Raw genomic sequence first — 12,343 nt, forward strand, 5'->3', positions numbered from 1 at the left:
GCAACGATAAAAGGACTCAAGCAGTTTCCATGTTAGGTGGTTTTTCCAGATAATTCTCGGGAAGTGCAGTCCTTGTTGTACCTTCTTAATGATGGCAGGGGTGTTGACTATTCTGGTTAGGTTGTCCTCTATGTTGACACCCAGAAAGACCCCATCCCCACAGTCCCCTTCCATTTTTTTTCTTCCTGTAGTCTATGATCACCTCCTTAGTCTTGGCGGTGTTCAAGAGACGTTAAATGAAATTAATTTACTGTATAGTTACAGTTAATACTACAGTGTCAACAGCAGTACCTAGAGTATATTCATTACAGCATAATAACTGGGACTGGGAGTGAATGTCTTCATTAGTGCCCAGACGAAAGGCTTTGTGAAAGAATGTGCTGAAGGCATGAAGCAGGTTTCTGCCTGAGAATGTCTGGCAGGATTTTGTTGATTGTTGTTGATAGCTTTGGTTAATTGTCATCACAATTACCCTGAAACGTCATCATAGTAAAATAGCATCCAAACTTTTTATGATAGATTGATGTCTGAATATATATGTGGGGAGTTTGAGAACGATTGAATTGTATTTCTCTAATGGCATGTGTTACAGATCACATTAGCCCCTTGGCACAAGCCACAGGCAGTTGTTGATAGAAATGCCTGTCACAAGGAAGGAGAGGCTCATAAAGATGTGAAGAGAAGAATGAAAGAGAGCAAGAGAGTTTGTGTGTGTGTGTAGAATCACAGGAGAGTGAAAGCAACACAGATTAACTGAGAAAGGAAAGCCAGACTCGTTTTTCTCGTTTCTGCATATTTCAAGAAGGTGGGACGTCCTCGTGCAAACAGCTAAACTCAGTGCACATACAACTCAGCACGAGGATTGGTTTTGCGTGCCTTGGATTAAAACACTCAAACTGCAGTAAAAAGGTACAGTGATGTATGCAATTTTTTTTGTTAACTTTGTGCAAACAGTGTGTGTGTATACATGTGTGTGTTTAGGAGAGGCAGGTACACCTGTCACATAAAGAACAGCTGCCTATCATCAACAATATGTAGCTATGAGGAGACTTTTGAAGTAACAAGAATATTTTGTAATTTGCAGTTGCATGAATGGCTTTATATGAACGCTCATTTTATGAGAAAGCTTGACACATTTTATTGAGTAGTCACTCCTTCGTCAACATGTTGATGAGGAATGAGGTATGACAGAAGAAAGGCAGGTAGATACTGAAAAGACATATCAAAGTAAAAAATCTACAATGTGTGCATAGCACAAACTTTTCCTGAACTGTAATAACTTTTAGATTCAGGGGCTAAAGTTTCTTTATAAACTTTTGGTGGATGTGTCAACTGCATATCATGTCTCTGGTGACAGTGGTTTTTCCTGTCGTGTGTATCTGTCACTTACATGCGAGTGTACAGACAGAATACTCAGCATTCTTACAATCAGCTCGTGGAATGTGACAATATTGAGTTTTCATTGACCATTTATGATATTCAGTGCGAGTCAAGATGAGTCTGTTGGGTAAACTTTAGCAAAATTTTTCACATTCCATATCCAGACTGTCCAAAGAAAGAATTAAAACATCATAATTTGACAAGCAAGGTGCAGTGTGATTCTCATTAAGTGAATGAGATAATGTATACCTCATATTTTAAGGAACCAACAATTAGGTGTTTATTATGATTATGATTTTACCTAAGCATTGCCCTCTGTTGTATTTATATGCTTTTCCTTTGTCTGCATCTACACACAACAGATGTCTGCACCACCTCCGGTGCTCCCCAGAAAGCACTCAGGTGTCCGGGTCATGATAACTCCAGGAGAGAAGCCTCCTCCTGGTGGCTTGCCCCTCTACACCAATTCTAGCAAAGGTATCCACTTACTTAATATGTGTGTGTGTGTATATATGTCCTGTTGCCACAAAGACATACTCTCATTCTTTATACATGTTATCCTGCTGCTTGCAACTGACTAATACATTTGTTTTAACGGCTTTATTCTTTCTCTGTTTAGAAAATTGTGCAACTGGGGAGTCAGATCATAAACAACTAGAGAATGCAGAGAGAGAAGTGGTATGTATTCATATAAATAATTTCTATGTGCATTTGTGTAGAAAAATGGGTTTACAAATAAAGTTTACAAATAATCAATAAGATCTTAAAGTCGAGGGAGATGACGACCTGTGGAAAAAAGATTAATCAGTGTAAGTGTTCCCATCAAGTTAGTGTCAGTACAACCACATACTGCACAATCAAGACAGAAACCTTTGTCTACACATGGCAAAAGTCACATGCACAGTCATGGTGAAGTGGGGACTATAAACAATATATTGTGAAATGTAATATTTGCATTCTCAAGTGCAAAAAGTAAAACAAAACAAACAAACAAACAGCTTTGTCAGACTGCTAAAATAATGTTTCGAGACAGGCTGCCAAAAAAAGGTGAATAAGTTCATACATTACTTAGTACTGTTAATTTTTTTTTATTAAAAGAGGTTGTTAAAAATTTACTCTAAATTAAAAAAAAGTAAAATGTACAAGAAGTTAATTTAATTAACACATTTGAGTCAGTTCTGAGGTGCAACCTCTTGAAGTTTGTGAACAGTAGTTACAATCTAATGCAATCTAGTACTGCAGATTGAATAATTGAATATTAAGATGAACACTTTAGAAGATTGGCCATGAATCAGTCATACAGTATAATTTACAAACGTATTAACTGCAGGGTTATTGCATACATATTTTAGCATACTGTGTGTGTGGAATCAATATGCTTTCAAGGTAGTTTCAGCTGTTTGTATGTTGTATGACTCACTAATAACTTACCAGAAATACAAACTGTTAACTTACTGAAACACTTTCTATAAGACATGCTAAATGGATAAAACGTACAGCACGTGTCCTCATCAGGAGATTCTGAACCACTGCTTTGACGATGTGGAGCGATTCATGGCACGCTTGCAGCAGACAGCTGTGGCTCAGAGTATTCTCAACCAAAGGGGGACGAAGAGAAGCAAAAAGAATAAGAAGAAGGAGGTCCAAGATGGTGAGCGTTCTTCTTCCATCCTAATAACCAACTAACTACTGTAGTCATTCTTTAATTATGGTAATGATAAAAGAAACCCTTTGCAAGCAAACACCCGAGCAAGCCTTCAGACACAGACTCAAACAATACATACAGGAAATATGTTTAAGGAAGGTTTGAAGTATGAAGAACTGTGAATCAGCTGGTGTCAGGGGAAGGCTGATTGAAAAGTTGAAAAGAGTCTTGGTAGGAAATTGGTGAAAACTGGATTCTGGTAGGCTGCATTAAGGTTCTTCAACAGGAAGGTTGCAATAAAAAGTCTTCAAACAATTCTCAAAATTCTTGCCTAATAAGCATGACCAAGAAACACGCCAAAGGAATAAGTGAGGATGGGGTCAATCTAGGACATTTTTTTCTGTTTCAGCTAATTTCAGCAATTCACTAGTTTATTTTACTGACAATGCATCCAGCATTAAGTGACTATCCAGTGGTATAAAAATGGTACAAATATCCATACCAGACTTCAATAATCAGTTTGCATCCTGTTTGAGCATACACTATGTAGACAAAAATATTGAGACATCTGATCATTACACCAACAGGGACTTTAATGACACCACATTCTAAATACAAAGACAGCTTTGAGGCTGTAACAGCTTCTGCTCTTCTGCGAAGGCTTTCCACAAGATTTTGAAGTGTTTCTGTGGGAATTCTTGTCCATTAATGCAATAGAGCATTTGTGAGGTCAGACACTGGGGTTGAGGTCAGGGCTCTGTGTGGGCCAGTCAAGTTCTTCCACACCAAACTCATTAAACCATGTCTTGTTTTATGAAAACTGGGACACACGTCACTGGAAGCATAGCGTTGTCCAAAATATCTTGGTATGCTGAAGAACTAAGATTTCCCATTGCTGTAAATAAAGGGCCCATCCCAACCCCTGAAAAGTGATTACCTGTGTGTATATTATATATGCAACATGAAGGAGACTACAGACTCCCATTTCATTGTGAAGTCCAGCGTTGTGCAAGGGCAGATTTGATTATTTGATTTAAGTAATCTTTGTGTTGTGGACTGCTTTGTCATTCTGTCTTTGCCCTGTGTTGGCCTGGCAACATGACCAAGGCGTTTCCCAGGTTTCTGGTCAGTGTGTACTGGGTTAGGTGTGTTCCTAGATAAGACTAAAGACAAAGAATGTATGAATGTATTAATGATGAAACAGAAGACTGTTATTAGTCACAACCACTGATGTTATTTTGAAGGAGTACTTGCTGGAACAAGCTATGACAAGCACTCCACATCTTTTATGAAGATATTATTTAGTATAGTGTTTATTATTCTTTAATTTTCTCAAAGGTAAACTGTTCAAGATTTGTTATTTAATGTGCATTTGAAAGCTTGTAAATTGCTCTAAATCATTAAAAAAAACTGGCATAAACACAAATCTAAACATGTCCAATAGCAACAGTGATTGAGGTGTGGTTGCGTGTCTGCATTTAATATGTATCCTGTTAAGATGCTTAGATTTTGCTCCTCTTTGTGCAGATGATTTGCTGGCCATGAAAGCTTGTCCTCCATCAGAAGAAGAATTTGTGGACATTTTTCAGAAGATCAAGTACTCTCTCTGTCTGCTGGTGAGATTAGACTAATCATAACTGAGTAACTGTAAATTTACAGATACATTTTGATAACCACTGTAAATGAAAATGAAAAATGTCCATGTATACTGATTTATTTAGGATCGCCTCAAGTCATCCATCACCCAGCCTGATGCACCTGAGCTGTTGCATCCCATCTTTGTGCCTCTTAATCTAGTGGGTATTTCTAATATTCAACTGAACCATTTCTCTGTCTCTCTCTCTCTCTCTCTCTCTCTCTCTCTCTCTCGCTCTGTGATACTGACTGTGGCAATGCTCTCTTTCACAGATGGTGAAAACCACAGGTGGGCCAGCATTAGGGGCATCAGTGGTCAGTCCTGCTATGACCAGTGGTGCTGTTTCACTGCTCCATAAACATCTGACTGAGGAGGAAAAAGAGCTGTGGGCTTCACTGGGGCCCAACTGGACTTCACCTTGGTCAGTAAATATATATACAGTATATATACATATATATGAGTGTGTGTGTGGAAATCTATGTGTAAACCTGACACTGTTTCATGTTGCTCTAACAATATCCTCTTGTTCTCTTTCTCAGTTCGCACCTTAGTGCATCTGTTCCTCCATACTCACTTGTCTTCCTGGATGGGTGGCAGCCTCAGGCCTATGACTCAGCTGGCCAGCCTTTGGAGGATCCTGTCAAGTTGCAGCACAAACAAGACGCTCTCACTGAAAGCAGAGTTGCACAATCTCTACAGGACCAAGTTCGACAGACAGTGGATGACCATGGTGAAGGCACTGATGAAGTGTAAGCCTGTTGACATTACAGGACAAAGGATAATTATGCTTTAAAGAAGGAGTGACAATACCAGCCAAACTGCAAGTGTCTGCAATTAACAGTATAGTGTCTAATAAAATCAGTCTGGGGTTTATTAAGTCTGAAAATTACTAAGTCAGTTGAGTTTATATAAAACATATTATATATGTTTGAAATTATATTTCTATTTCAGAGAAGGAAATAACCTCCCGCCAGAGGGTGAGAGACTTTACTGTTGCAGTTATGACTTTGTAGCTCGAAACAGCAGTGAACTCTCTGTGCTACAAGGAGAAACACTAGAGGTACACACCTATAATTAGACCTAGAGGTGGTGACCCGCCTATATAAATCAACATAATCATTGAATATCTCACAAAGCTCACCTAATTTGTGAGTCATCTTTTCCCTAGGTAATTGAGTCATCAAAGCGTTGGTGGAAGTGTCGGAATCGTTTTGACCAGATCGGCTTTGTTCCCTCTAATATCCTGGAGCCTCTGTCGGCTCTGAATAACACAGGGAGAGACAACCCAGTTGTGCACAGAGAGTCAAAGGTACAACACAGACACAACACACACAAAGTTTTGCTGTTGTTTGTGTCAGTGACTCAAACACTGCACACACTGTGGCTATTTGTTTAATGCCACGTTGCAGTTTTTATTAATTCCTGCTTCTCCATAACAGAAGAACGCCATTACCCCTCGGACAAGGTTCTTCTCATATGCTCCACCAAGCCCAGATGCAACCAGTCCTATTGCTACAAGCCCACTGCGACCACAGAGCATGATTTTACCACCTATAACAATGCAGGGAGAAGACAGTGACAGAGGTAACTTACATGTTGAATAAGAGCCATGGTAAATCATAAAGATCCCAGGAGCTTCTTGCATTCAACTTCTGAGAATCTGTAACCCATACACTCAACCAGAGATATGGAAACTTAGCACAAGTCAAGCAAAATATGAATGAATAAATGGAGGTTTAGGAAGTTTCCCAATCAACAAATAACTATTGCATTAAGTTGTTCTAATCCTGCCAAGGCATTAAAGTGTTTTGGTGTATGTACACTAAATGAAAGAATAAATAGTACACAGTGTAGAATATTTTAACACATAAAAGTAGTAGCATGTTTGAGTTGAGTGCCATGTTTCCACTGCCAGGTTCCTCAAATCCTGTGTGGCTTCATGGCGCACCATGCAACATGAACACTGTGACGCAATAGTCTTGTGCATCACTATACTATACTGTAATTCCATCAAAATCCAGTGAGCACATTCAAAAAAATATATGAAAGGAAATTTCATATATTTTTCAATTTTGGAAAATTACTGTTATTTACCTTCCATGAGCATTTATCTCAAATGTGACACTTTGACTCATATGCATATGATTTGTCCATATTGTATTTACAGTCCTGATAATGAATGATGAGCTTCTTGAGCGGCTGGCTGGGAAAAGAGGTTCAGTTCGTCCGGTGGTACCCCGCACTGCAGACACTTCTGCTCCCCTGAATTACCACTCGCTACCTGCTGAGGTGGAGGCCTGGCTCACCACCAAAGGCTTCAGTCAGCAGTGAGTGTGCACCTTTGCAGGAAACTCCAGCTCAGTCTCCATAGACCTGGTTTAAAATAATTACTGTTTAGAATGACTTTAAATATTACTGAATGTGAATGATGATATTGGCTTGTCTGACTGACTCCTCTGAACCAGAAAATTTGAAAACAAGATTTTTTTGGTTCAGTCCTTGGCTTCAGAGTTATATGGGGGTGCTTAATTGACATTTAGGTGCTGGTGACTTGAAGAAAAAGAAGAAATTGAAATCAAAACCCATCTCCACACTTTATTGAATTATATGTGCAGCACGGGCTACTTTCATAGTTACACTCTGAAATTTTGTTCATTGCACAATAGCGCCCTCAAATGTCAAAATGCTAATATTTACTTACTGCAATTTAACTGTGAACTGAGCGGAGTTGAACTAAATCAGTGAGCCAGAAGGACATTTAGGGGCACTGTTAAGTGAAACAAGAAAATGAAGAAGTTAATCTTTTTAGATGAAAAGCTTAACTTTATATTATTGCAGTTTGAACACATGGATACTTCAAAGATACTTATGGGTGAACATTTGACCATGAAAGCTCTCTGAAGGGGGGCATACACCAACATTGATTTTGTTGCTTTCTTCTTTCTTCATCTTTTAGGACAGTTCAGTGTCTGGGTATTTTAACTGCAGCGCAGCTTTTTTCGCTAAATAAGGATGAACTCCGCGCAGTCTCACCAGAGGAAGGTGCAAGAGTCTACAGTCAAATCATGGTGCAGAAGGCCCTTCTGGAGGTTTGTCCACTGTTTCTTCTGGATGTTTGTCTGTGTGGTAATGCTTGGGTCCATGTGTTCTGAGTCAGTTTGCTAGTTTGTTTGCTCAGCCTTGGCTTATGCACAGGCTTACATCATTTTACCTAACTGTTGTGTGTGACCTACATTGAGAGACTGGAGATTATTTGCTTTTCAGTCTACAAAACCCACCTCACAGACCTCAAGAGCCAATAGTTGCAGTGGACAGATCTTACAATTGTTAATTTCTTGTTCTTGCTCAGATATAAAGGAATGTCATAATGGATGGGTGGTCTTCATGGGTGTGTTTTATCAATCATTGGTTTAACATGTGACCAGACAGACCTAAAATTTCAATGCAAGTGTTTATTGTACTAAAACTGAAAATCTCTGTTAAACCACATTTTGTCTTGTGTCCTCCACAGGATGTGCACAAAGCCACAGAACTAGAGACGGTGATGGAAAAGCAAAAGCTGAAGATTGATCTGAGATCAGAGAGTGATGAAGTGTGATGGAGCTTTCAGACCTCCACTAATACAGATGTGGTATCAGAGATCATTGAAGATAAATATAGTATACCCGACTGGATGACGTTGCAAATAGATTCAAAACATTTAGTCAGATTGCAAAGTAAAGCTCACTCACCACTCTGACACTGGAACTATTTTTTGTTCTTTTATTCTTATTTTTTAAGACAGAGTGGCTTCAAATTCTTGCAAGAATGCTAAATTTATTTTTACCATTTGGTGTTCATCATGTGTTGTACAATTTACAATTTCTATTTCTATATTTACGATTTCTAGTATCCTTTGTTGAGGCAATAAGCAATACAATAAACCTAATCACATACATTAGTTTGAAAAATTAACAACAGTGAACTGAATCTGTTTTTTAGAGCTATAAAAACTACATTTTGTTGTTTCTGACTCTATAGTTGAACTTTTGATTGTTTTTATTGCTGACACATCAAACTATATTCAGACAATGTTACTTGTTGCAGCCAAATGCAATTGTAGACCAAATACACATAAACTGATTTCATAAAAACACAAAGTCTGACTCCTCAAATGATGCTCTCTGGAAACCAAAATGTTTCCTGATTCTGTGCTTTTCATTGTGACTTCATGTACAATACAGAAACATAGTTTGCACTGGCTTAAATAAAACTTTATGTGAATTTTTGATTTATAGCTATGAGTTTACTGCACTCATTTTTCCGTAATCTGACATAAAATTATATGATGAAGACATAGAATTAAAAAAAATAATCTGGACAATCTGATATAAGGAATGTCATAATTGACACCGAATACAAGATAAGACTCAAGTCATTTTATCAGCCCTACGAAGAATTCATACATAGCACAACATGTTATTTCAATATTTTAACTTTTTTTTAAACTATTTCTACAGTTTTACAGATAACATTCACGAGAAATCAAATGTTCTAGTGTAAAGAATGAGTATTTGATTTATGTTAAACTATTTCTATTTCAGATGATTCCTGACAAAGTGTTGCACATGCTTTAAAACTTTTCACACTTATTATTTAATTAGCATTATTTTATTAGTATTTAATTTCTTCTGCTTCACAGTGGTTTTAAACATAGATGAGAGAATTACTCCAAAATGTAAGTATACAAATTTACACAACTAAGATTTATGTCAAGTGCCATAATTACATAAAGCATTTGAGGACGTATTTCAAGTACAGAATGAACCCAAAAACCACGTAACTACCAAATATCTGCAGCAAAATTTTGTGGAATACATTAACTAATTTTTTATGTTACCAAAAAGGCGAAAAGGTCTTTAGACCAGCTCACGCCCTAGCTATTCAGATTACTGCTAGTTCACTGTGATATTGGGATAAAGGAGAGAATGTCTGAAATAAACAAGTACGTAAAATTTTATCCTCAAGTCTTATGACCTGGGCTAAATTAGGCACTGAGCCATTAATAATTCTAATTTTAAAAGTCTGTCATTCATCTTTAATTAATTTATTCACATACTGATAAAATATTCTCTATTCACAGCAAGTGCCCGAATGACAAATAATAGCTACAAACATCTCATCCTGGGACTAACAGCAAACTTCTGCTCTTAGGGGTCTTCAATGAAAGATGCAATATCTATAAATTTAGATGTTTATTTACTACCATAGCTTGGATTATAATAAACTCACATTAGGTTCAACAAAAATCTTTGTGATTTTAAGTGTACTTTCTGAGGTAAATTATTTGGTAGGAGCACCGACCATGGTTCGCCTTTTTCAATCATTTTGGTCTCACTGTCACAAGAGACAGACCTTTGAGCAGCAGGAGAAGAGGTAGTATTACTGATTCTCACTGCGTTTCACTCTCAGCGTCTTCACACCTCACAGGTGCTGGCCTCATCACAGCAGTCCCAGTTCAGGAGCTCCTTTCCTTGAAACCAAAGCTGGATCTCCCTCTGTGCCCCTTCCAGTGAATCACTGGCATGAACCACATTCCTTAAAATGACCAACACACATTATCATTTCACCAAAATGTTTCCTGATTCTAAAATACCTTAACAAGATGAAATGCCTGGAAAGTGGTAGTCTTACGTGGTTGTTATTTAATCCTGAAACTTCTTATACACATAAAGCGAATAAACGACATTACCTGCTGACATGAATGCTGAAATCTCCTCTGACTGTGCCTGCTTGGGCCTCAGCTGGGTTAGTATTCCCCACCATCATACGTGAGGTCTGGACCACTTTGTGCCCTTCCCACACCTACACAAAAATAAAACAACACACACACAAAAACAAGATATACTGTGTACTATGTATTTTAAAGCAATCATTTTCTAAAACATACTTTTCATGTCTGCCATAAGATAATTTTTAAAAGTAGTATAAATAGAGCAGTAGTTCACAAGGAGGCAGATACAGATTTCCTCACCATGACAACCACAGGTCCAGAAGTCATGTAATGCAGGAGGCTTGGATAGAAGGGCTTAGTTCTCAGTTGGCAGTAGTGCTGAGACAAGAGATCCTCAGACACCTTCACAACAGAAGCAACTGCAGTTAAACGTCGAACAGAGAACCTGTACATCACACAAACATTTATTTCGGACTACTGTACCTGCAACATTTGCAGGCCAACCAGCTTGAAGCCGCGCTGCTCGAACCGCTGAATGATTTGTCCAACAAGACGACGCTGAACTCCATCTGGCTTAACTACTATAAGAGTCCGCTCCCTTAAACCTGGACGACACAGAGCAGAACCCGTCACATAATGCTGACATTAGTAAACTACAGAGAAGAGGACAAATATTGACCGAAAAATCAAACAGGTTTGCATGTCAAACACAGACGAACTGCCCCCTGTAATCTGACAGAAGTAAGCACATCAAGTATTGTACTCATTTGATAGTTAGTTGTAGTTGTGGTTGCGCACGGAACAGCAGCCGTACACCACTTCGGAGCTAATGAATGAGTGTATGCGGTCAATTACATGCACACGTGACACGCAGCGAGAGGAGCTCAATTTACTGGCATTTAATTTTAAGGCAGTCTGTGCTAGTAAAACACAGCGACTCGGTGATGGGCCGGATGGAGGTTTCGTTGTGGGAGAAAGGTTTGGGTGTCTTAGGGTGATTCGCCCATTACGCACAGGTTTTGGCCCAGTTACGCACGCAGCAGGTCACTGTTTGTGTCACCCCCACAATCACCACTATCTCCTGTGCCTCTAACCCAGTTCCAGTTCATGACCTAACGAGTTTGGCAAGCGAATTTGTTTTCGCAAACGGCACCGTTAAGTTCGGAAGAAATTAAAGTTGCCTCGGATGAAGTATCTTGGACTAGATGCCAATAATATTTAATAGTGATCTTTTATCTAAATCTAAAGAAACATGTTTATGTCATCATCACGTATTAAAAACACAGAGATCTCTTAAGTAAAATAGCGTAGGTCAATTCCCAAGTTTAACATTACGTCCTAAAACATTATCCTTAGGGGAAAAGAAAAAGCCATACGCCGCGAGTAAGAGATGACAAACGTACAAAAGCAAAATCCTTACTGACAAGTTAACATAAATTCAGTCACTTACCTGATATGCTCGAGTGCCCGGCAGCTCTTTGACCATGAAGCAACGCAGAAGAAAAACCGGATAACAGACTTCTAGTGTTCTCTTGAGTCCCTGGAGAAAACTGTTGGAGAATTCTCTTAACAATGCACCGCTGCAACCAGACCATGTTTTGACGTGTCCTGTCTGTCTCTCGTGAAAGTCAGACTAGTGAGACAGTCAAGTCAAAACTAACCAGTCATCCCCGTCTGTCCCCCTGACTGTCACTCAAACCGAAACATATTTAACTCCAGTGATGCCAGACTTATCTGCTGTGTATTTACGCATTGACCGAAATCCAGAGGTATTTCCTGTATGCGCCCGTCTGATTTCATGATTGCATTTGACAATTAACAAATGTTCTGTGCGTAAACGTTTTCAGTATGTCTTAGGATTCACTTGTATTTTCACCAGGGCGATTTTCTCTTTCTTTGCCCATCTGTATCCAACAATGTGCGTGTGACAGTGAGCTGAAGAGCCAATCTGATCCAGTATTGTAGTTTC

The 12,343-nt window shown here is 38.7% G+C and overlaps 2 protein-coding genes across 3 annotated transcripts; one reads left to right on the plus strand and one right to left on the minus strand.

Moving 5' to 3' along the window:
• Positions 1–813: 813 nt before the first annotated feature.
• Positions 814–8,937, plus strand: eps8l1a (eps8 like 1a). 2 transcript variants are annotated; one of them, XM_046415487.1, is made up of 14 exons: positions 814–909; positions 1,743–1,857; positions 2,000–2,058; positions 2,896–3,031; positions 4,553–4,641; positions 4,747–4,821; positions 4,934–5,082; positions 5,201–5,410; positions 5,613–5,721; positions 5,830–5,970; positions 6,101–6,245; positions 6,829–6,988; positions 7,618–7,750; positions 8,173–8,937. In XM_046415487.1, exons 2-14 carry the CDS (start codon positions 1,743–1,745, stop codon positions 8,257–8,259), a joined length of 1,608 nt encoding a protein of 535 aa, XP_046271443.1. In that variant the 5' UTR covers positions 814–909; the 3' UTR covers positions 8,260–8,937. The 2 variants fall into 2 exon arrangements, with proteins under 2 accessions (XP_046271443.1, XP_046271444.1); XM_046415488.1 differs by lacking the exons at positions 814–909; positions 1,743–1,857 and having other exon boundaries at positions 2,854–3,031.
• Positions 8,938–9,719: 782 nt separating this feature from the next.
• Positions 9,720–12,073, minus strand: nme4 (NME/NM23 nucleoside diphosphate kinase 4). The gene is made up of 5 exons (XM_046415499.1): positions 11,825–12,073; positions 10,858–10,979; positions 10,675–10,776; positions 10,393–10,505; positions 9,720–10,238 (listed from the first exon to the last, which is right to left on the minus strand). Exons 1-5 carry the CDS (start codon positions 11,967–11,969, stop codon positions 10,118–10,120), a joined length of 603 nt encoding a protein of 200 aa, XP_046271455.1. The 5' UTR covers positions 11,970–12,073; the 3' UTR covers positions 9,720–10,117.
• Positions 12,074–12,343: the final 270 nt, after the last annotated feature.

The sequence above is a fragment of the Scatophagus argus genome, chromosome 16 (assembly GCF_020382885.2).
Source record: "Scatophagus argus isolate fScaArg1 chromosome 16, fScaArg1.pri, whole genome shotgun sequence".
Classification (NCBI taxonomy): domain Eukaryota; kingdom Metazoa; phylum Chordata; class Actinopteri; family Scatophagidae; genus Scatophagus; species Scatophagus argus.